The 25,940-nt window shown below is 44.9% G+C and overlaps 1 protein-coding gene and 1 non-coding gene across 5 annotated transcripts in view; both read right to left on the reverse strand.

The window, feature by feature from the left end:
- PDGFA (platelet derived growth factor subunit A) overlaps window positions 1-9,718 on the reverse strand; it is a 59,250-nt gene extending 49,532 nt beyond the window's left edge. For all 4 annotated transcript variants that reach the window (XR_012724770.1, XM_075318059.1, XM_075318058.1 and 1 more), the window contains exons 1-2: window positions 9,084-9,718; window positions 6,209-6,305 (exon numbers count right to left, since the gene is read on the reverse strand). Coding sequence is in view for 3 of the 4 variants with exons in the window: in XM_075318059.1 (XP_075174174.1) it covers window positions 6,209-6,305; window positions 9,084-9,146 (160 nt within the window). In the remaining variant the exon portion in view is untranslated. The remainder of the gene's footprint in view (window positions 1-6,208; window positions 6,306-9,083) is intronic.
- Window positions 4,735-4,837, reverse strand: LOC142246875 (U6 spliceosomal RNA). The gene has a single exon (XR_012724925.1). It is a non-coding gene; the product is annotated as a U6 spliceosomal RNA (small nuclear RNA).
- Window positions 9,719-25,940: the final 16,222 nt, after the last annotated feature.

Below are 25,940 nucleotides of genomic sequence, written 5' to 3' on the forward strand. Positions count from 1 at the left end.
GATTTTAAAGAGGACCAACCATCAGGATTTTCCTTTATAAACTAAAGCCAGTGCTATACTGGCGCTATCATGCGGATTCTATACATACCTTTAGTTGTGAGATCGGATGTATAGTTTCTGAAATACAGGCAAGTAAAGTTTGTGAAATGCACCGTTATTTGATTGATAGATGCAACGGAATATTTAATAGATGGGTTGGGTTTTGGTAGCTATCTCCACCTCTGTGTCTGTCCTTCCTCCCCCTGTGTTATTACAGGGGACCCGTGGAAGCACTAGGAGGTGCGAAACGGCCGTCGTCCCCTGGGGGGCCTGCACCCAGCTCTCTCCCCGCTTTTTAATGCACTTCTTGGATTAAATAAAGCACATTTTGGATAACGAATGGATTGTGCTGTTGTCTTCTGATCTCCAGGGACTCATTTTGGTAGCTATTCCTGCCCGTCTGTCCTTCCTCCCCCTGTCTGTTCTTACAGGGAGAGGAAGGTTAGGCAGGCAGACAGGTGCAGGAATAACAAAACTCGACCCACCTATTAGATGTCAAATATCTAAGTGCTGCAAAATATCTAATAGGTGGGTTGGGTTTTGTTAGGCAGACAGGGGCGGGAATAACGGAGTGTTCTTCCTCCCCCTGTAATAACAGACAGTGGGAGGAAGGACAGACAGGCACACAGGGGCAGGAATAACTACCAAAGCACAACCCACCTATTAGATATTCCGTTGCACCTATCAAATAACAGTGCATATCACAAACTTTACTTGCCTGTATCTCAAAAACAATACATCCGACCTCACATCTAAAAGGTATGTATAGAATCAGCATGATAGTGCCATGATAGCACTGGCTTTAGTTTATTATAGGAAAATCCTGGTGGCAAATACTCTTTAAAAATATGAAAGCCTGCCAGAGAGGCAGGAATAACTAGCAAACCCGACCCACCTATTAGAAATTCTGTAGCTGCTATCAATCAAATAACCGTGCATTTCACAAATTTTACTTGCCTGTATTTCAGAAACTATACATCCGATTTCACAACTAAAGGCATGTATAGAATCTGCATGATAGTGCCTGTATAGCACTGGCTTTAGTTTATATAGGGAAATCCTGGTGGCGGGTCCTCTTAAAATTTACAGTATGACGATTCTTTGTGCAGATGCTACTTTTTGTGCAGATTTTGCGTGCGAAGTTGGCTAAAGAAAAATCTCCACCTATTATGCAATAGGACTGGTGGTTAGTCCTCTTTAAAATCCACACCGTGGGTCAATTTCCATCCAAATTTTTACCAACGTGTAATGAAATTTGTTGTGCAATCTGCAATTTGTGAACCTAGCCACAGGTAGCAAATGCGATGCAGACTTTTCTGGGCAACAAATCAACTAATTGGGAACATATCCAAATCTTCACTAAAACGAACCAAAGAAAAGCCTCTACTTGAGACGTCTATTCTGTTAGAGAACACATCTTATTAATTTGGAGTTCCAAGGGCATAGAAGTAGAGTATTTCGCTCACAATCCCATTTGAGTATAGGCTGAGTAGATGGGGCCTAAGGAACACAGATCCATCTTTCCACCGCTAAGCCCATGCCCTCTGCTCAGGTCACATAGTGCTGCGCATTGTCACCATACGGACTGAAAAATGTTACCATGTTTAATTGGAAATATAAAAAAAAGCAACAATAGGAGGATAATGTCCTCCAAAAATCAAGTATTACTCACAGCAAGTTGGGCTGCAGTGTGTACATCGCCCTGGCCAAAAACTGATGCTCTACCAGGATGCAGCTAAACCCCCACTAAGTGAAGGCATCACAGGTGCAGGAGAAGCAGATCACACACACACCTTCATGGAATGGAGGGGAGGTGACTGCTAGATGATAAAACTGCACACAAGTGGCTTGCATAGAGCGCTGTTCACATGCAGATGACACAGTCACAAACCCGCAGCCTATTAGGTAACGCCCTTCTATTAGATCAGGCGGGCTGCCAAGCCGTACTCCACTGTATATCATGCACGGACAGACACTCTACAATGCAAGGCCCAACAGAAAGGGGCCTGGCTGTATCCTGTACAAACAAAAAAATATGAGGTTTTTGTTGGTATTTATGGCCATAAAACGTAAGCCTACACCCTCGTCAAGGGACCTCATGTCTGTAGGTCCCTACACTAAATATAAAAAAAGCAACAATAGGAGGATAATGTCCTCCAAAAATCAAGTATTACTCACAGCAAGTTGGGCTGCAGTGTGTACATCGCCCTGGCCAACAACCTCATATTTTTTTGTTTGTACAGGATACAGCCAGGCCCCTTTCTGTTGGGCCTTGCATTGTAGAGTGTCTGTCCGTGCATGATATACAGTGGAGTACGGCTTGGCAGCCCGCCTGATCTAATAGAAGGGCGTTACCTAATAGGCTGCGGGTTTGTGACTGTGTCATCTGCATGTGAACAGCGCTCTATGCAAGCCACTTGTGTGCAGTTTTATCATCTAGCAGTCACCTCCCCTCCATTCCATGAAGGTGTGTGTGTGTGATGTGCTTCTCCTGCACCTGTGGTGCCTCCACTTAGTGGGGGTTTAGCTGTATCCTGCTAGAGCATCAGTTTTTGGCCAGGGCGATGTACACACTGCAGCCCAACTTGCTGTGAGTAATACTTGATTTTTGGAGGACATTATCCTCCTATTGTTGCTTTTTTTATATTTAGTGTAGGGACCTACAGACATGAGGTCCCTTGACGAGGGTGTAGGCTTACGTTTTATGGCCATAAATACCAACAAAAACCTCATATTTTTTTGTTTGTACAGGATACAGCCAGGCCCCTTTCTGTTGGGCCTTGCATTGTAGAGTGTCTGTCCGTGCATGATATACAGTGGAGTACGGCTTGGCAGCCCGCCTGATCTAATAGAAGGGCGTTACCTAATAGGCTGCGGGTTTGTGACTGTGTCATCTGCATGTGAACAGCGCTCTATGCAAGCCACTTGTGTGCAGTTTTATCATCTAGCAGTCACCTCCCCTCCATTCCATGAAGGTGTGTGTGTGATCTGCTTCTCCTGCACCTGTGATGCCTTCACTTAGTGGGGGTTTAGCTGTATCCTGCTAGAGCATCAGTTTTTGGCCAGGGCGATGTACATGTTTAATTGGAAGTTCAGCATTATTTCCCTCCTTTCAGAGATTAAAGCTCCTTTTATCTTAAAACGTGCACAATCAGCTGTCTGGGACCGCAGTGCTTCATTACCTGCTCAAAGCTCAGTGGCAAAAGGGAGGTTGTGAAGCAGAAAACCTGGCCTATATAAATAGATCTGCAATTATGCCCTCACGAAAGGATGTGTGAATGAGGCAAGGAGCCTTCTGTGTCCTACAACCCTACAAGACAATTGTTTGGATCCAGGGGAAATTAGCCTTGCAGTCTTGTTACAACAGGCTCTCTGATCCTCCAAACACTGATTTGTTTAATACCCTACAAATAATTGCTTTTTATTATTTATGACTACGGCCAAAAGTTGGGAGGTCCCAACACGACTTCAAAAAGCAACGCAGACTGAATCGCTAAAGGCAAGCACTCAACAGAAGCCACCACCGACGGTATCAAAGAGTCTTCCCTATTCATTAGAGACACCATCATAACACGGCTATTGTCAACTATCTCGCTCTGGTTTATAGCTCACAAAAAGTGAGGAAAACAAATATGAAATATTGCCATCAACAAGTAGAAGGCAAAAAAAAAAAAAAATTAAAAATTAGAGCTATCTCTGTATCTCTCGTGCCACATAATCCCAGATAATTGGAATAATTATTGTAACTTCTTCCCTAAGGCTTTGTAAAAGGATATTGGGTAATTAGATTACACAAGCAATGGCTTTTTTTTTTATTAAAAAATAAAAATATGTAAATGAATCAAAAACAATTTTGCAACCCATCAGGTAAGTGCAAGAAAAAAAAAAAAAAAAAAAAAAGTGGGCACAACAAGCCAAAAGGTCACACCATTGGTAAATTTTAAGGGTCAGAAGTACTGTACAGGTTGAAATATGGGTTACCCCTTCTAAATTTTGGCAGTGTTGTCTCCTCTACACATATCAGTGTATAAAATACATGGCAGCTTCAAGAAAATGTAAATCCTTGAGTTAATAGAATGGTAGAGTTGGAAGGGACCTCAAGGACCATGGGGTCCAACCCCCTGTGAGTGCAGGTTTTCCTAAATCATACCAGCTATATGTTTATCCAGCTTCCGCTTGAATATTTCCATTGTTTGAGAGCTCACTACCTCCTGCGGTAGCCTGTTCTACTCCCTGACTGCCCTCACTACCTCTCGTGGTCGCCTATTCCACTCCCCGACTGCCCTCACTACCTCCCGTGGTAGCCTGTTCTACTCCCTGACTGCCATCACTACCTCTCTTGGTCGCCTATTCCACTCCCTGACTGCCCTTACTACCTCCCGTGTTCGCCTGTTCCACTCCCTGACTGCCCTCACTACCTCCCGTGTTCGCCTGTTCTACTCCCTGACTGCCCTCACTACCTCTCGTGGTCGCCTATTCCACTCCCTGACTGCCCTCACTACCTCCCGTGGTAGCCTATTCCACTCCCTGACTGCCCTTACTACCTCCCGTGTTCGCCTCTTCCACTCCCTGACTGCCCTCACTGTCAGAAAGATTTTCCTAATGTCTAATCTGAATCTCCTCCTTTTAGTCTCATCACATTGTATACAAGGAAGTACAAGAAGCAATCATAGAATAGTAGAGTTGGAAGGGACCTCAAGGACAACCGAATTCACAAATTTGCGTGTCCTCCTTGTGCAGGGGCCATGTTAATCTTCTCTGAATCGTTCCAATTTTAGTATGTGCTGCCGAAGCAAGCACAGTGGCTCAGTGGTTATCACTGCAGGGTGGCTCAGTGGTTAGCACTGTAGTCTTGCAGTGCTGGGGTCCAGGGTTCAAATCCCACCAAGGACAACATCTGCAAAGAGTTTGTATGTTCTCCCAGTGTTTGTAGTGTCAGAGGAAACCAGAGACCAAGGAGGAAACTCACGCAAAGTCATGATTGTGAGCCCCAATGGGGACAGTGTTGCTGATATATGTAAAAGTGCTGTGGCACTATATAAAAAATGAATAAATATTATTAATCCTGTCCTAACAAGAAATTTTGATTCTATCAATATGTACAAGAGTATCCAGTGTGAGCCAAAACACAAAACTCCCTCCACCCTAGAAGTGATTAGATTCTAGAATCCATAAGAGATCATCATTTTCCTTTACCAAGCCCTAAAATTGGTTATTATTCTTCAATCCTATGCAAAAACTAACAAAATATAATACAATCAAAAAACACAAACACTGTTTTGGTGGTTATACACATCTAACATATCATTAGTGTCACATGCATATTTCATTAATAGTTTTCTGGTGCAAGGTGGGCATCATTGATGAAGACATAACTTCCAAAATAAGTTAGTGATTGTTGCATTTTCTTATACCCAAATAAGAAAAAAAATGGATACATAAATCAAGAAGTCACCCCCCACCCCACCCACCATATCTAGATTACGCATTCATGACATAGGCATAATATTCAAGTAAAGAAAAAAATTGGAGCCATGGGTTTGAGATATATATCTCAGACCCATGACTCCAATTTGTTTCTTTGCATACAACAATGTAACGTTCCCCCTTCTTTTAACAACGGAGTCATAAAATTTCAACTCTGTTACCAAGTGTCCCAGAAAATGCTGTCATCCATTCACAACTGTGGCACGATACCAAAAGCTATTTTTTTGCCACTTGTGACACATCGATACACGTGGGCTTCCCACGTGTTGTACTAAACGAGAGAATATTTTTGTAAAGTCCATTGACACAAGTTGACATTTCCTTTTCGATAGCAACAGATGGGCAGTAAATACAGCGCCCCCCCCCCAAAATCATTACCATCGCAGCCTCCTCTTCCACCAACAACATCTTTTCTTCTGGCACTAGGCAATGAACGTGAACACAGGTCACCTTTTATACTACCATCTCCCAACGCTCAGGCCTCCTTTCTCCAAGAAAGAGTCAAGTCACACCCACCCATTATAAGCTCTGTTCGCTTATCAATAGCTCAGCTGCCGTTTATTGGCCTGGAATCTGACCTTTATATTCTTCTCGTTTAACCATTTGTGTGCCACAAAAAAAGAGAAAAAGAGGATAACCATATTCATAAAACAGGAGAAGGTAAAAAGGAAATTGAATTTACCTACGGAATCAATCTCCAGGAGGCGCTGTAGGTCACTGATGGTGTGGATTTCACTGTGAGCCAGTTTCTCGATCAGCTCCTGAGGGATCTCGGCTTCCTTAATGCAGCCAGGGAAGAAACATATTTTAAAAAAAAAATACAGTTCATAGACGCTTTCCAAAGATAATCCACTCCCACTATTTAATCTACAGCCAACATGCCAGATCCTCCCTTATTACTAAGTATGCAATGCCTTCAAGACGGAGAACCCCCAGCACAGAGGGACAAAAGTATAGGGGGATGGAGGGGGTTGCCCCAATTCCAGATACTTGGAGAAGGTCCAATTCATGAATCTTCAATGTCAAAAGTGGCGCACGTTTCCTTGGAGTCACAACGAAAAACAAAACATCACCACGACGCAATTACGTCTTACTCCTTATCTATGACCCAAGTTACCTTTGCACCCACCTCGCATTCTTAAAAGTTGTCACTAAATGTCATCTCCCTGCCCATTTTACTAGCGGGAGGAGAGCTGAGGACTTGGAAATCAGTCGGTTGCATAACAGAAGCAAGCGAGACTTGCAAAAAAGGTGTCTGTGTTTTCTCTAAGGGAGCATGTCAGCAGTCTGGAAAGCAAGACATAAAGGCAAGAAATGGAAAATCAGCTCATTGTGTCCTACTCTCTAGCTAAAGGGCAAGCAGAAAAGGACACGAATAACCAGTCCACGGCCTAGTCCGATAGAATCAACAATATTGACTCCAATATTAAAAATCGCATGAGTGGATTGTAAGCTCTTGGGTCAAGTATAAAAAAAATAGCATGACTGGACTGTAAGCTCTTGGGTCAAGTACATTAAAATTAGAATTTTTTAACCCCTAAAGGACAAGTTCTAATGATTCCTATATATGGTTATACAATCTTCTGCGTGCATCCCACCCCCTCTAACCGCAGTTATTGAAGTGGTTGCACGGTTTAGTTAGTTCAACCTGTAGTAGCATTAAATGAAAGAAACAAGAAGAGGCTTTGAAGATCACCACATGCAGCGGGTACAGAAAACAAAACTCCTTAGAAAAGCCTAAAGGCAGGTAATAGCTTCCATTTACCCATGAAGTCAACAACAAGGGAGGGTTGGAGGAGAGGGGGGGGGGCGCTCAAACAGGCAACCACAACCTGCAGATCTAAAAACTCTCCAAAAATCAAAGTCACGTTCACCAGAATAAGCACCAGGATTGGACTTTTCCTTTGACGAAAGCCAAGGATATACAATACATGAGCCTTGAAACTTTACCAGGTATGCCCCAGTTCTCACACATGCTATGGGGGGGGGGGGGGCATGGTTCATTGTGCAAATGACTACGGCTCCGTCTGTGCTGGAGGACACCCATCAAGCCATAGAAGAAGCTGCACCTATCTAAATTGGTTTAGAAAACAGTATTGATACAAATGTAACTATTATAATAAACAACAATGTATCTAATAAACAAAAAAGCAAAATATAAACAAAAATGTATCATCTTTGAACTTGATCTTGAAGAATAGGAATTAATTCCGAGATTCCAATGAACGTCAAGGGCAAATATTACCAATATTCCTCCTTCTACACACTACATCCACCAACGCGCTTACATTTCACTTCGTTTTTTCCACTAGGATCCTACAAATCCTCATTAATTATAGCTTTGGAACTTTTGTACTATGAGGCAGTATACCCAAGACAGATGTGCTCAGCAAGAATCTATTCCATTCGAGCACATGTGTAAGGCCTTCCACATAGAAGAAGGAAGGGAGGTAAAATAGCATTTAGAAGTCCAATGTGCTTGAACATGCCCTAATCTTGTTTAGGCATGGACTCAGAATGTGGTTCACTGCACTAGTCAATGGCGTGTATACTATGAAGGACTTCGTTAGTGAAGCCACCATGGGAGGCCAATGCAGAAAAGGCTGCACCAGAACCTCTTGGGAGGCTGTCCGCTATTATCGGAGCATCTGCATCTACTGCAGAACCTCATGGGAAACAGAGCTGTCAATCATATTGTTAGACAGATGAAATTTAGAACTGGGAGAACAGGGGAAAAAAAAAAAATAAGATATGGAATATCTCCAGGGGTTACTTTAAAGGCCATGATCTAGAAAGGGTGGAAAAGCTTTGGCCAACATGTCCCTCTAGAATTATTAGCCCCTTTGATGCCCAATGCAGTTTAAGATAATGGGGGGTGTTGGCAGTCATATGAAAAATTGGTTGTTGGATAGACTTTACTAGACTTTAATGGGCATGGTTAGTTTAGGTCTGCAAGTTGCCCAAGTGCAGATGAGTGGCAGCATGGTCATAGCATGAAGCTTCTCAAGACCTGAGGTTCTTGGGAGTAGATGGATTAGCACTGAAGGTCTCCCCAGCTTGCCCAAGTGCAGGGGACTGGCAGCATGGTCATAGCATGAAGCTCCTCAAGATCTGAGGGTCTTTACAGCTTGCCCAAGTGCAGGTGACTGGCAGCATGGTCATAGCATGAAGCTCCTCAATATCTGAGGGTCTTTACAGCTTGCCCAAGTGCAGGTGACTGGCAGCATGGTCATAGCATGAAGCTCCTCAATATCTGAGGGTCTTTACAGCTTGCCCAAGTGCAGGTGACTGGCAGCATGGTCATAGCATGAAGCTCCTCAAGATCTGAGGGTCTTTACAGCTTGCCCAAGTGCAGGTGACTGGCAGCATGGTCATAGCATGAAGCTCCTCAAGATCTGAGGTTCTTGTGAGTAGATGGATTAGCACTGTAGGTCTTTCCAGCCCTGCCCTTAGTGCAAGTGTGAAGGCTGCAATGTAGGAAATGCACACAATGCTATACAAACAAGGTTCTCTGCACACAGAACATATAGAGAATATGAAGACAAGCCAAGACCTACCTCGCAGAATGAAGACGACAGGTAGCAGACGCCTAGAAGCAAAATCCAAGCCCAGCTCGTCATTGCGTTCTGCTGCACTTATTACTGAATGACAATGCAATGTCTTGATGTAGGAGCTGCAGAACTGCTCCTGTGTCTGGGGGAGTCAGTACCATCCCTTAGAGGGGGATCAACACCCCACCAATGTATTGGATCTGCTGGACGTTTTGAAGGGTTGGGTGGGTTCTCCAGGACCAACCTGCTCTCTCTCCCCTTCCTTTTTTTTTTTTTTGCAGATGGGTTGATCTTTACCAGGCAATAAGGCTCAGGGTCTGCACTGATCAGACCAACATAAAAGCCCAAGGAAGGAGCTCTAGATTTCCACTGAAACGCCCATCACCTGTCTGCATGGAGCTCCTATGTACCCCCTCCCTTCCCAATCATTAAATGCACAAAGGCAGCGAGCACTGTGTCTGTCTCAGAGGAAGAAGCTCCAGGAACCAAGTTTCCAACACTGGATCTTCTGCACAGTGGTCAGTAAGGCAGCAGCTCCCTGGAGTCCCACCTGGATGGAAAATGCTTTAAATCCCAGGGTGAGGAAGCAGCAGGGTGATCCAGTAACTCCAGAGGGATGTCAGCTGCTCACAGCTCTCTGCTGTTGGGAGAGTGAAATAATCTGGAGCAAGAGATTATAGCATTGCCAACCTCCCTTGCACCGCCCCCTCTCCCTGTACTAAGCAACACAACCACAAACAGCCAAGTAGTGGGCTGGTTCTCAGAGCCAACACTGCCTGCCTGCTAGTCACTGAGCTATGGGAGAGTAGGGGTGCAGCTAGGCATGGCTGTCACTGAGCTATGTGGAGAGTAGGGGTGCAGCAAGGCATGACTGTCACTGAGCTATGTGGAGAGTAAGGGTGCAGCTAGGCATGGCTGTCACTGAGCTATGGGAGAGTAGGGGTGCAGCTAGGCATGGCTGTCACTGAGCTATGAGAGAGTAGGGGTGCAGCTAGGCATGGCAGTCACTGAGCTATGTGGAGAGTAGGGGTGCAGCTAGGCATGGCTGTCACTGAGCTATGTGGAGAGTAAGGGTGCAGCTAGGCATGACTGTCACTGAGCTATGTGGAGAGTAGGGGTGCAGCTAGGCATGACTGTCACTGAGCTATGTGGAGAGTAGGGGTACAGCTAGGCATGGCAGTCACTGAGCTATGTGGAGAGTAGGGGTGCAGCTAGGTATGACTGTCACTGAGCTATGTGAAAAGTAGGGGTGCAGCTAGGCATGGCTGTCACTGAGCTATGGGAGAGTAGGGGTGCAGCTAGGCATGGCAGTCACTGAGCTATGGGAGAGTAGGGGGGCAGCTAGGCATGGCTGTCACTGATCTATGGCAGAGTAGGGGTGCAGCTAGGCATGGCTGTCACTGAGCTATGTGGAGAGTAGGGGTGCAGCTAGGTATGACTGTCACTGAGCTATGGGAGAGTAGGGGTGCAGCTAGGCATGGCTGTCACTGAGCTATGGGAGAGTAGGGGTGCAGCTAGGCATGGCAGTCACTGAGCTATGGGAGAGTAGGGGTGCAGCTAGGCATGGCTGTCACTGAGCTATGTGGAGAGTAGGGGTGCAGCTAGGTATGACTGTCACTGAGCTATGGGAGAGTAGGGGGGCAGCCAGGCATGGCTGTCACTGAGCTATGTGGAGAGTAGGGGGGCAGCTAGGCATGGCTGTCACTGAGCTATGTGGAGAGTAGGGGTGCAGCAAGGCATGACTGTCACTGAGCTATGGGAGAGTAGGGGGGCAGCTAGGCATGGCTGTCACTGAGCTATGTGGAGAGTAGGGGAGCAGCTAGGCATGGCTGTCACTGATCTATGGGAGAGTAGGGGGGCAGCTAGGCATGGCTGTCACTGATCTATGGCAGAGTAGGGGTGCAGCTAGGCATGGCTGTCACTGAGCTATGGGGAGAGTAGAGGTGCAGCTAGGCATGGCTGTCACTGATCTATGGGAGAGTAGGGGGGCAGCTAGGCATGGCTGTCACTGATCTATGGCAGAGTAGGGGTGCAGCTAGGCATGGCTGTCACTGAGCTATGTGGAGAGTAGGGGTGCAGCTAGGTATGACTGTCACTGAGCTATGGGAGAGTAGGGGTGCAGCTAGGCATGGCTGTCACTGAGCTATGGGAGAGTAGGGGTGCAGCTAGGCATGGCTGTCACTGAGCTATGGGGAGAGTAGAGGTGCAGCTAGGCATGGCTGTCACTGATCAATGGGAGAGTAGGGGGGCAGCTAGGCATGGCTGTCACTGAGCTATGTGGAGAGTAGGGGTGTAGCTAGGCATGGATGTCACTGAGCTATGGGAGACTAGGGGGGCAGCTAGGCATGGCTGTCACTGAGCTATGTGGAGAGTAGGGGGGCAGCTATGCATGGCTGTCACTGATCTATGGGAGAGTAGGGGGGCAACTAGGCATGGCTGTCACTGATCTATGGCAGAGTAGGGGTGCAGCTAGGCATGGCTGTCACTGAGCTATGGGAGAGTAGGGGTGCAGCTAGGCATGGCTGTCACTGAGCTATGGGAGAGTAGGGGGGCAGCCAGGCATGGCTGTCACTGAGCTATGTGGAGAGTAGGGGGGCAGCTAGGCATGGCTGTCACTGAGCTATGTGGAGAGTAGGGGTGCAGCAAGGCATGACTGTCACTGAGCTATGTGGAGAGTAGGGGTGCCGCTAGGCATGGCAGTCACTGAGCTATGTGGAGAGTAGGGGTGCAGCTAGGCATGACTGTCAATGAGCTATGTGGAGAGTAGGGGTGCAGCTAGGCATGACTGTCGCTGAGCTATGTGGAGAGTAGGGGTGCAGCTAGGCATGGCTGTCACTGAGCTATGGGAGAGTAGGGGTGCAGATAGGCATGGCTGTCACTGAGCTATGGGGAGAGTAGGGGGGCAGCTAGGCATGGCTGTCACTGAGCTATGGGAGAGTAGGGGGGCAGCTAGGCATGGCAGTCACTGAGATATGGGAGACTAGGGGGGCAGCCAGGCATGGCTGTCACTGAGCTATGGGGAGAGTAGGGGGGCAGCTAGGCATGGCTGTCACTGAGCTATGGGGAGAGTAGGGGTGTAGCTAGGCATGACTGTCACTGAGCTATGGGGAGAGTAGGGGTGTAGCTAGGCATGGCTGTCACTGAGCTATGGGGAGAGTAGGGGTGTAGCTAGGCATGGCTGTCACTAAAATACAAGGAGAGTAGGGGGGCAGCTAGGAATGGCTGTCACTGAGCTATGGGAGAGTAGGGGTGCAGCCAGGAATACAGGGAGAGTAGGGGTACAGCCAGGAATATTGGGATATTAGGGGTGCAGCCAGGAATATTGGGATCATAAGGGTGCAGCCAAGAATACAGGGATAGTGGGGTACAGTGAGGAATACAGGGAGAGTAGGGGGTGCAGCCACGAATACAGAGAGAGTAGGGGTGCAGCCGCAAGGAATACAGGGAGAGTTGGGGTGCAGTCAGGAATACAGAGAGAGTAGGGGGTGCAGCCACGAATACAGAGAGAGAAGGGGGTACTGCCAGGAATGGCTTGTTACTGAGCTATGGGGAGAGTAGGGGTGCAGCCAGGAATGGCTTGTTACTGAGCTATGGGAGAGTAGGGGTGCAGCTAGGCATGGCAGTCACTGAGCTATGTGGAGAGTAGGGGTGCAGCAAGGCATGACTGTCACTGAGCTATGTGGAGAGTAGGGGTGCAGCTAGGCATGGCAGTCACTGAGCTATGTGGAGAGTAGGGGTGCAGCTAGGCATGACTGTCACTGAGCTATGTGGAGAGTAGGGGTGCAGCTAGGCATGACTGTCACTGAGCTATGTGGAGAGTAGGGGTGCAGCTAGGCATGACTGTCACTGAGCTATGTGGAGAGTAGGGGTGCCGCTAGGCATGACTGTCACTGAGCTATGTGGAGAGTAGGGGTGCCGCTAGGCATGGCAGTCACTGAGCTATGTGGAGAGTAGGGGTGCAGCTAGGCATGACTGTCACTGAGCTATGTGGAGAGTAGGTGTGCAGCTAGGCATGACTGTCACTGAGCTATGTGGAGAGTAGGGGTGCAGCTAGGCATGGCTGTCACTGAGCTATGTGGAGAGTAGGGGTGCAGCTAGGCATGGCGGTCACGGAGCTATGTGGAGAGTAGGGGGCCAGCTAGGCATGGCTGTCACTGATCTATGGGAGAGTAGGGGGGCAACTAGGCATGGCTGTCACTGATCTATGGCAGAGTAGGGGTGCAGCTAGGCATGGCTGTCACTGAGCTATGGGAGAGTAGGGGTGCAGCTAGGCATGGCAGTCACTGAGCTATGGGAGAGTAGGGGGGCAGCCAGGCATGGCTGTCACTGAGCTATGTGGAGAGTAGGGGGGCAGCTAGGCATGGCTGTCACTGAGCTATGTGGAGAGTAGGGGTGCAGCAAGGCATGACTGTCACTGAGCTATGGGAGAGTAGGGGGGCAGCTAGGCATGGCTGTCACTGAGCTATGTGGAGAGTAGGGGAGCAGCTAGGCATGGCTGTCACTGATCTATGGGAGAGTAGGGGGGCAGCTAGGCATGGCTGTCACTGATCTATGGCAGAGTAGGGGTGCAGCTAGGCATGACTGTCACTGAGCTATGGGGAGAGTAGGGTTGCAGCTAGGCATGGCTGTCACTGAGCTATGGGGATAGTAGGGGGGCAGCTAGGCATGGCTGTCACTGAGCTATGGGAGAGTAGGGGGGCAGCTAGGCATGGCTGTCACTGAGATATGGGAGACTAGGGGGGCAGCTAGGCATGGCTGTCACTGAGCTATGGGGAGAGTAGGGTTGCAGCTAGGCATGGCTGTCACTGAGCTATGGGGAGAGTAGGGGGGCAGCTAGGCATGGCTGTCACTGAGCTATGGGAGAGTAGGGGTGTAGCTAGGCATGGCTGTCACTGAGCTATGGGGAGAGTAGGGGTGTAGCTAGGCATGGCTGTCACTAAAATACAGGGAGAGTAGGGGGGCAGCTAGGAATGGCTGTCACTGAGCTATGGGAGAGTAGGGGTGCAGCCAGGAATACAGGGAGAGTAGGGGTGCAGCCAGGAATATTGGGATATTAGGGGTGCAGCCAGGAATATTGGGATCATAAGGGTGCAGCCAAGAATACAGGGATAGTGGGGTACAGTGAGGAATACAGGGAGAGTAGGGGGTGCAGCCACGAATACAGAGAGAGTAGGGGTGCAGCCGCAAGGAATACAGGGAGAGTTGGGGTGCAGTCAGGAATACAGAGAGAGTAGGGGGTGCAGCCACGAATACAGAGAAAGAAGGGGGTGCTGCCAGGAATGGCTTGTTACTGAGCTATGGGGAGAGTAGGCGTGCAGCCAGGAATGGCTTGTTACTGAGCTATGGGGAGAGTAGGGGTGCAGCCAGACATGGCTGTCACTAAAAACAGGGAGATTAGAGGTTAAATTCACTGCTTATCAGTAAAATATAGGGGGATTGGCGGTGATGATAGACATTGCCTAATCCTGAGCTATGGTGAGATTAGGGGTGCAGAAATGCATTGCTTGTCACTAAAATACAGGGAGATTAGGGGTGCAGCCAGGCATTACCAGTTAGTAAACTATATATAGATTAGGGGTGCAGATAAATATTGTTTATTAGTAAATTCTGGGGAGATTAGTGATGGAGGTATTCATTGCCTGTCACTGAGCTATGCAGAGTTCAGAGGTGCAGATATACATTATTAGTCACATTTAATACTAGTTCTGGAAAATAGGGGTGCAGCTTTATATTGCTTATCACTGAGCTATTGATTGATATGGGGTGCAGAATGGATGAATATAGGGGTACCGCTATGTGTTGCCGGTCACTGATTTTTCGGGTGAGACCAGAGGGGCATTTGCACACTGCCGGTGACCGATCAGAGGGAAGATGCTGGTTCTTGCTTTGTCCTGCAGGTCACTAGATCGGTGAAGATAAAAGATGCTCAGTACAGAATATAGAGGTGATAAGTAAGCTGGACAAGCAGGTCAGGGGTGTAAGATCTGCAGGTGTGGTCCTGCATTAAAACAAGTAAAAAAAAAGGGACTTTGTAAGTGATGTGCATATGGCGTGGTCGCTCCAGAACTAATAGTGCTGGTAGCTGCTACTAGATTTATGGCTAGATTGGTACTTGGAAAGCCTCCTAGAATGACAAGTATACAGCACCTTAGACATTGAGGACACAGAAGTCGTATAACCAGTAAGGTTCTATAACTCTACTGTTCGCTCTCTAATCTGTGTGAGAATATAATATTTAATAAGAATTTGTCATTTGCTTCGTATCACAACAATCTTTACTCCGTTCCAAAGTCTAACACTTAATAATACAGCCTTCCATGACAGATCGGTGTTTGCTTAACGGGTTTGTCCAGGCTTAAAAAAACAAAAAGCTGTATATATCCAAAAACAGCGCCACACCTGTCTACAGGCAGTGCCTGGTATTGCAGTTCAGCTGCATTGACTTTGAGGTTTGTCTGTAATAGCATTCCCAAGCTTTAAAGGTTTTTTCTGATGGTAATAAATGAACTCTTATCCTTTTGGATAGTTGATAACTTATTGATCGGTTGGTCATAAGGTACAGATTTTTGGGATGTAGGCGATAGATCAGGAACTGTCCTCTATCCTTAACTGTCAGAATAAACCTGTTCCAAACCCAAATTATGTAAAGGGTAAAGGGGGATTCCACCCTGAACCATTTATTACCTATCCCTTAAATAGACGATAACTGCTAGATTTGTGGAGGTCCGAGCCCTAAGACACCCCCCCCACCCCCGCCCCCAAATGGATTGCCATCACTGTGCTTTGCTGTTTCCTTCAGTGCCATAGACTTTAAAGAGGTCATATCATCCCAATATGTAGTAGGTGTAATAATAATATGAGCAAATACCTCCAATTAGAAATATAGTATAGTTCTCCTGATATAGCCATGTCTCTTACCTCATGTGCAGGGCATTGTAGCTTAGATATCCATTGTGACAACCACAACCAACTAACTGTCACTATATGAGTTGACATACCCATGGATATCGAAGCTGCAATGCCCTGCACATGAGGTAAGTGACATAGTTATATCAGAACTATACTACATTTCTAATTGGAGGTATTTTCTAATATTAATAATTTCTAATAATATTATTATTATTATTATTATTATTATTATTATTATTAAATACCTCCAATTAGAAATGTAGTATAGTTCTCCTGATCTAACTATGTCACTTACCTCATGTGCAGGGCATTGCAGCTTCGATATCCATGGTTATGTCAACTCATATAGTGACAGTTAGTTGGTTGTGGTTGTCACAATGGATACCTAAGCTGCAATGCCCTGCACATTAGGTAAGTGACATAGTTATATCAGGAGAACTATACTACATTTCTAATTGGAGGTATTTTCTAATATTATTATTATTTATTATTATTATTACACCTACTACATATTGGGATAGGATACTTGAGAGGGACATACCCCTTTAAGTAAAGAGACAGGGTTCATTCTCGACTGCCACTTTGTTCAGTCTGCTCCTCACCTCGGTTTTGCATTTGGGGGGTATGGAGGGCTGCGGTCCCCAATTCTCTTGATTGGTCTATGAGAATGAGTGTAATATTCTTTTATCCTTTAGAGATTTTGATATTATTTTGCTTTTCAACCAGAAATAGCGTCACTCTTGTTTAGAGATGAGCGGACCAGTGGATGTTGGGTTTTGCCGGGTTCAACCAGTCTATAAAAAAAAAATTTGGTTCGGGACGTGAACGTGAACCCGGACTCCGAACCCCATAAAAGTCAATTGGGACCCAAACTTCTGTGCTGTAAAGTGGTCGTAGTAATTCTCTCTCTCCTCCGCAGCCTTTTAGCAAGCTTTATTTGGATGGCAAACCCAAACAAGAAGACGGGCATACAGTTAAAATCCGTGTTCGGGTTGTGAGCGAAATACTCTGCCTCTATGCCCTTGGAACACCAAATTAATAAGATTTTGTTCTACAAGCACTTGGAGAAATCAATACAACACAACCAAGCATGGTATAATGAGAGATTCTGGTTTATTACATCATGTGATCAGTTTATATAGTACCTCACACAAAGAAATGACCATGCACCAATAAGAGCTGCAGGGGAGTGTGTAGAAATGTGAAACTTCCCCAGTCATCAGTGTTAGCTAAACCCTATGACATCATTCAGTTATAAGACAAGATGGTTTCTATACAATACAAAATGGCTTGTATTCTCTCACAGGGTCCGAGTCCCTGACACTCTGTGTCCGGTGTGAACCACAAACTTTACCATTCTTATGCATTGGCTATATTTAGTATTGTAACTCAGCCTTATTCATTTTCCATAAATATGTATTTTTTTTTACCTGGTCTAAATTCTGCTCTTCTCCTGAATCTGAGGTTATTTTACTTCTGCTTCTGCTCTTCTCCATTCCTGAGATTTGACCCTTTCTTCCCTCTATATAATTAGAGTCAGTTTAGCCAAATGGGTGTGATCCTCAAGAAGACTCCCAAAGAGAAGACTTGGGCACCACACCCATTTGGCTAAAAAGACCAGATTTACAAACAAGGAATAGAGGACCAAATCTCACGAATGGAAAGGTGCAAGAACAAAAGATAAAAAATGCCAGATTCAGGAGAACAGGGGCATCTAAACCATATTTTAACAAAACTTACATATTTTATGGCAAATAATGTGTCATCCTTACAAGAGTGGCATGGGGTGGCACCATTTCCAAAAAAAGTAAAAGCAAACCCTTTGTCTAATACTGGATAATTGTTTTAATCACACCGCCCGTTCTGGAATGCTCGTCCAAAAATGAGGATGTGAGCGAAATACTCTACTTCTATGTCCTTGAAACTCCAAATTATTAAGATTTGTTTTAAAAGCGACAAAACAATACAGCACAACCTATCTATGGTGTACTGAGAGTTTCTGGTTTATTACATCATGTGATCAGTTTATATAGTACCTCACACAAAGAAATGACCGTGCACCAATAAGATCTGCAGGGGTGTGTGCAGAAATGGGAAACTTCCCCGCCCATCAGTGTTAGCTGAATGCTATGACATCATTCAGTTATAAGCCAAGATGGCTTCTATACAATACAAAATGGCTTGTATTCTCTCAAAAGGGAATATGGACAACAGAGAGGGTCCTTGCACCTGCGATGTGGTAGAGAGTTGGTTTTAGTATTAAAAGTTCCTACTATACTTCTCTGGATCTTCATATGTAGCAGATCGGGGGTGGTCATCACAACGCATGGGTATGCCACCTCTCCGTATCACAGGGCCTATTTTTGGATGTCTCTTCTATGTATTTCTAAGCATGACCACAATCAATAGGCACGTTCTAGCCAAGTGTTTGAGACACATTAGAAGACGCATTCCTCTCGGTGTAACCTGTACCTGCAGACTGACAGTATATATTTTCTACAGAGAAATAGAATTGTATTGTGGTAATGGCGCAGGAAATCAATCCCCCTGTTTCAGGAAAGGCCATTAGGTCATACTTAGCGGAGCTACCGGGAGCCAGCTCTTATCTGTATGGGCTTTCTTCCAAATGATATTAAAGTGCAGATTTTTTGAATGGGATTCTATTTCCAGCTAGACACATGTAAACATATATACCTGGCATAGAACGAAGAGCTCGAGATGGTCTGGAAGAAATAAGACGACTGCTATGGGAAATGGTGGGTCGGGGAAAAGCACACAGAATACAGATTTATCAGTTCTCACCTACATGTATGAATAGTTATAGCCAAGATCTTCTCTAAGGGGTGTAACTTACCAACATAATAATAAAAATATAGGGTCTGTAGATCCCGTACATACTTCTCCCCGAGAATCTGCCTCAGACCTTATTTTAAATGAGAGTGAGTGTTACCAGTGTGAGACATATAGATCAAGAGAGCAGACTGTCAGTCATTACATGTCTCACACTGGAAACGCCCACTTTCATTCATTTCATGTAGGGATGTGTAGGTCCCAACCGGTAATGACCAAAACACAATGGGGACTGCCCACTTTTGGGCAAAGGTTTTTGTAAATTCTGCCGTTTTTCTCATCCCAAGTCATGGGATGTCTCCTACGGTGTCTATATGGAAATGAAGGTCATAGGAAGCTGAATAAAATGATACCTTGGTGTTAAGATCTATGGGCTGGACAGTGATCAGCATGAAATACAGCTTATTGTGAATGAAAGTGGGCGTTACCAGTATGAGACATGTAATGACTGACAGTCTTCCCTCTTGATCTATATATCTTACACTGGAATGCCCTCTTTCATTCACAATAAGCTATGGTGGTAGAATTTCCTGTTGATCACTGTCCAGCCCATAGATCTTTAACACCAAGGTATCATTTTATTCAGCTTTCTATGACCATATAGATGCCTTTGGAGACATCACGTCTTGGGTGGAATTAACGAAAACCTTTGCCCTAAAGTGAGCAGTCCCCATTCTGTTTTGGCCATTCCCGGTTGAGACCTACACATCCCTATCTGAAATGAATGAAAGTTGGCGTTACCAGTGTGAGACATGTAATGACTGACAGTCTGCTCTTTTGATCTATATGTCTCACACTGGTAACACCTCTTTTCTGTCATCTAAACTCTGGAGGCAGATTCTCAGAGAGATCGATGTCCGCCCATAGATCTTAACAGCTCATTTACATATTAAGAAAACGTGGATTTAATTGGAATAAGATATCGGATCGCAGATATCAAGGTATAATTTTATTCAGCTTTCTATGAGCTACACGCCCATATAGACGGCTCAGGAGGGTGGAGTCAAGTGATAGATTCCCTTTAAATCCATCCAGACACCTGACTGTACGTTCCCAAGACTCCATTATAACACTTTTATTAAGGAATGGCTACTTTAGCATTATCATTGAAGCGGCTCCAATGTGGAAATTCCTTGGTATGACAACACAATAGCAAATTATGAGACCAACATACTTCGAACTAACCAAGCATTGGGCCAATGGGACATTTATTTTCAAGAATCTCCTTTAGAAATAATGTTAGTGCAATTTTTTAGGTAACTGGGCCCCATGGAAGACAAAAGACCCGGGAGACAATAAAAACGTACCCAAATACTTAGTTTTTGCAATAGAAGGATAGTATTGCCACTTATAATTAAAGTTGTACCTCCCGAATGTCCCACTTTTGGGAGGTCAGTCCCCACTTTTGACCCTTCAATTTATCATATTGCTCCAGAAAAATGTCTTTATAATCTGTATATTATACCGCACCTTACTATTATTTCATTAATTGGTGCCATTTGAAACATTGTTTGTTTTCAGATTATTCTGCGCTAATATTTAAATAAACATACTATTTGATGTTAAAGAGGAAAAAATGATATGTCATAAAAAAAGTTGTGAGTTATGTTAAATTACTTTTAATAGAAAAGAAAACCCTGCACAGTGGAATGCGCTAAAAATACAACTCCTATCAGGAATCCTGTAAGAGTTTGATATACTTGATCGCCCTCTACTGGGCTGATTAAGAAGCACAACTTATTTTTAAATTTGGATTTCTATTAATCCAGCTGTTAAATATGTATATATATATATATATATATATATATATATATATATATATATATATATATATATATATATATACAGACCAAAAGTTTGGACACACCTTCTCATTCAAAGACTTTTCTTTATTTTCATGACTCTGAAAATTGTAGATTCCCGTTGAAGGCATCAAAGCTATGAATTAAGACAAGTAGAATGAAATTCTTAAAGTGTGAAACAACTGAAAATATGTCTTGTATTCTAAGTTCTTCAAAGTAGCCACCTTTTGCTTTGATTACTGCTTTGCACACTCTTGGCATTCTCTTGATGAGCTTCAAGAGGTAGTCACCGGAAATGGTTTTCCAACAGTCTTGAAGGAGTTCCCAGAGATGTTTAGCACATGTTGGCCCTTTTGCCTTTTCTCTGTGGTCCAGCTCACCCCAAACCATCTCAATTGGGTTCAGGTCTGGTGACTGTGGAGGCCAGGTCATCTGGCGTAGCACCCATCACTCTCCTTCTTAGTCAAATAGCCCTTACACAGCCTACCTCTTGACTACCTCTTGAAGCTCATCAAGAGAATGCCAAGCGTGTGCAAAGCAGTAATCAAAGCAAAAGGTGGCTACTTTGAAGAACTTAGAACATAAGACATATTTCAAGTTGTTTCACACTTTTTTAAGAATTTCATTCTACATGTCTTAATTCATAGCTTTGATGCCTTCAATGGGAATCTACAATTTCCAGAGTCATGAAAATAAAGAAAACTCTTTGAATGAGAAGGTGTGTCCAAACTTTTGGTCTGCACTGTGTGTGTATGTATGTATATGTGTGTGTGTATATGTATATGTATATATATATATATATATATATATATATATATATATATATATATATATATATATATATATATATATATATATATATATTAGACCCTGTGCGAGATGCAATTTTTGACTGGCCATCTTTGAACAATTAAAATAGGAAAAACCGTACAACATGTGGCCTTAATAGCAAACATTAGGGCACAGTTGGTGAGTCACAAAGTCTAGTTGTCACGCAGAGTTTTGCACAAACTTCACCTACTGTCATGGCGGTGTCAGCCTCTGTTCAGATTGCAGATTCTGACTCTCCACCTGATGGTTTCTCTGGTGTCTGACATCAACACAGGCAGATTCGAACATCGGCCTGCTGTGTGCTGATTCATAGGCAGGCTAGTAAAAGTTAATCTCTGATAGTCTGCTTGCTGTTTTGATCACATGTTGTAGAGAGGTCTATCACATCTGCTCCCCTCCTATGTATGCTGGTTGAATCCTTCCACCAATACCAGCTATAGTTTCTTCTATGTTTATCTGTGAGGTGTGGTGTCCCACACTCACTGGTGAAAGTTGTGCTAATTTGCTTGGTGTGATTGTGGAGTTTACCCTTGTTATTTTGTACTTCCTTCCCACTCTTGTTTTTCCTCCTGAATCTCTTATCCTGTGTGTGTGTGCGTGCTTTGTGACAGAGTTTTGATTTTCCCTTGTCTATCTTTATCTGTGGGTTTCATCACACGTCTCTCCAATCCATTCCTGGTGGAAGGGGTAGCGGGAGTCGGATCAGAACTCGTCAGGAGCAGGACAGGAAGAAGACTCCATCATAGTTACATAAGTTGAAAAAAGACCTAGGGCCATCTAGTTCAACCTTCGGTCCATCTAGTTCAGTGTTTCTCATTCAGTCCTCAAGACCCACCAACAGATCATGTTTTCAGGTTTTCCTCAACATTAGACAGGGAATAATTCCATCACCTGTGCAATGTTAAGGAAATCCTGAAAACCTGATTAAGGAAAATCTGAAAACATGATCTGTTGGTGGATCTTGAGGACTGGAGTTGAGAAACACTGATCTAGTTCAACCTTTGAAGGGTCCATCTAGTTCAACCTTGGGTCCATCTAGTTCAACCTTGGGTCCATCTAGTTCAACCTTGGGTCCATCTAGTTCAACCTTCGGTCCATCTAGTTCAACCTTCGAAGGGTCCATCTACTGTAGTTCTACCTTCAAAGGGTTCATCTAGTTCAACCTTCGGTCCATCTAGTTCAACCTTCGAAGGGTCCATCTAGTTCAACCTTCGAAGGGTCCATCTAGTTCAACCTTCGAAGGGTCCATCTAGTTCAACCTTCTCCACCATCAGGAGTATCCCTGAGATTAGTGATGGCATAGGGCCCCCCTAGGTTGAGGGACAGACTAAAAGCCCCACTGTCCCGCTATCCCATAGCCATCGTGACACTAGTATGAGTGCAGACCAAATGTCCAGACATATATCCATCTGGACATTGGCCAAAATGTTCTAACGTTTTCCCTTATAATATGATCCTACACCACTGTCTACAATCGGCCACTTAAGTCACTAATTCTCCTGCATTTGTACAGTAGCTCGTTTCAGGGAGAAGTAGATAAAACCTGCAGACAGAATTAAAGTCGCTTATCTATTTAATCACTCCAATTAAGATCTTCAAATTACCCCATTACAGAGTAACGTAACGGGCCGACAACAATTCCAGAACAATGGACATATTCATTCCCGAATTAAGTGATCCCCTCCCAGGGGGCCGAGGACCTACTAACTTAAGATCACCCCTGGCTATAGACGCCGCTAGCTGCCAAGTCATTGACCATATTGTGATAAAAAATAAAGTCGTCCATTTATAAAAGGAGAACATTTCAACAATGGGCGACAATCACCTGATCAGTGAATGTAACTCAAATGCAAAATCCAATAACATTTAAGTGGCTTAAGCATAAAACACCAAAAACTATCACCCAGGTAGACAATGGGCCATAAATGCACAGCCGGGATGCAGGGGCCTTTCATCTAAGCCTCTACCTTCATTCTCAAGGAGCATTTCAAAAGAGAATGGGAGCCCTGGAGGGCTGAGATCTATCTGGCTGGGGCATGCTCGCAGAAGAACCTGCGCTTTTAATGTGCTCTCCTCAATACATACAAGTTCTCACAAACACTTACATAGGCTTTCAACTGCGTGTGATGTCACCTCATCTTGCAGGGTGGTCTTGGAGGAAAGAAAAAAAATCTGAAGATTTTTGGAAAGGCATAAAAGACCGGTTAGGATTGAAGCTGCTAATGAAGGCTTGAAAGCACAATGTTTTATCAGAAGTGTTGTTGGGTAATGGCTCTTCCCACTTCTGTATACAAAGTGTTCACCGATGATGTCAGGCACGGTAGTCTGAAATTTAGAAAGAGAAGGGTTTTATGGCAAAGGTGTAAGAATGTTCGCACTGTGGTTATTTAAATAATCAATCAATTATACGTTGTAGTATCCAGTCACCACATTCGGCCTCTATGGTCAAAAGAGCCTACATCAATTTGACTTTATATCATATCCAATTTGGAATAGAAACAGCTACAGGGTCATTCTACAAGAGATGAGGGGTGACGCGGTCGTCTCTCTATTTTTGAGTTGGAATCCGTCATTTCCATCTGGCACTCTTCCTTTACACGTGGTTTCATGTCTTTCAGTACATCAGGAGTTAATGTCAGTTTTGTTGTCCAGCAGTTCCTAGCTGCTTTGAAACCACACCCCTTCAGGTTTAAATAGAGGTGTCTTCCCAGCATTCCTTTCTGAAGATAAAAACTCATTTGTTCTCTGGCCGCCTTGGAGGAAGGTTCTGCTGTGGAGGTTTCTTGCTCTAAAGGCGGCGTTACACGGTATGATATATCTAATGCTATGTTGTCGGGGTCACGTCGTTAGTGACGCACATCCGGCATCGTTTGACATATCGTAGCGTGTGACAGCTACGAGCGACTGTGAACGAGCAAAAATACTCACCTTATCGTTGCTCGTTGACACGTCGCTCATTTTCAAAATATCAGTCAAATTCCTGGATGCAGGTTGTTTGTTGTTCCTGAGGCAGCACACATCGCTCTGTGTAACACCCCGAGAAAGACGAACACAGCTTACCTGCGTCCCGCCGGCAATGCGGAAGGAAGGAGGTGGGCGGGATGTTACATCGCACTCATCTCCGCCCCTCCGCTTTGATTGGGCGGCCGCTGTGTGACGTCGCTGTGACGCCGAATGTCCCTCCCCCTTCAGGAAGAGGATGTTCGCCGCCCACAGCGAGGTCGTTTGGAAAGTAAGTACGTGTGACAGGGGTTACCGACAAATTGCCCGTGACGCACAAACGATGGGGTGGGTGCGATCGCACATGTGATCGCACGATAAATCGACGCACGTAACAGGGCCTTTAGGCTTTATCCTTTTTGTTGCTTTTCCCCCCTGTTTGTCTTACCTTACCTCGTGTCTTGTTAGTGCAGAGGTGGGGTCTAGTGAACCTCACCTGTTCTTCACTAGCCAGGGCATCTGTAGGGTTTCTTAGGGTCTCGGGTTCCTGTTCAGTGACCGTTGTGGAGACTATATAGGGACTGGCTAGGAGAATAGGGATAGCTGCAAGTGAGAATAGGAGGTGTCCCACCTACTTCTCTCACTAGTTCCAGAGCCCCCCCGCTGTTATTGTCTCCCCAGGTGTCCCCTTTGCTAATAGTGTTTTTGTTGTGCGTTCTGGTGTTGGCACATCTGGTAAGCGTGACAAGAGACAAACAAGTCCAGGTCCATCACTTCCAGGGTTATGAGGTATTTACTATTTTGTAATGAGGCTGCTGCAATGAATATCTCTTAATATTCTAATAATATATTTGCTAGCGAGGTAGCCATAGGGGGTAAAAAGGTCACACCTGGGCCCTGGTGCCATAAAAGAATATAGAATCAACATTAAGAAAACCTGGATCACTGCAATCTGGGCACGAGCAGATCTCTCTCTGTGTCAACAAATGCTTAGTAATATAAATCAACTTTGCACGTACACATTAATTCATTTTGGCAATAATTTTTTTTCTTCACTTTTCACATTTAGGCTGTGTGCGCACAGTACGTTTTTTGTTACAGATTTGGTGCAGATTTGCTGCAGTTTGTGACCGAAATCTGCATGTCTATCTTCATGCCAGCTATGTGTCATGGGTGACAGAAAGTCCTGTGATGTCTGGCAATAGAAGGTCACAGTGTTTGGCTGTTTTAAATGCTCCCTGACTTTCTATTATTCCTGCTGTCAGTATTATGTGTACTAGGTGTCTACTCTACTGTGTTTTCATCCTTTTCCCTTTAGGACCCAGGGGAGCTCTTCTTCCCTTCAGCTGCTAATCATCTGTATTTCCCCTTGGATTGAAATACTCTCACTTTCCCTAGACTTGTGCTGGTGATGTTCAGTTCCTTCACAAGCTCTGGTGGATCATTGCTGCTCTTTAATGAACTTCTCACTGAGTTGTCTAGAGATAAGTTGTTTTCCCTTGTTGTTATCCCTGTGTGTCCTTCAGTGCCT

This window comes from Anomaloglossus baeobatrachus, chromosome 7 (assembly GCF_048569485.1).
Source record: "Anomaloglossus baeobatrachus isolate aAnoBae1 chromosome 7, aAnoBae1.hap1, whole genome shotgun sequence".
Lineage (NCBI taxonomy): Eukaryota > Metazoa > Chordata > Amphibia > Anura > Aromobatidae > Anomaloglossus > Anomaloglossus baeobatrachus.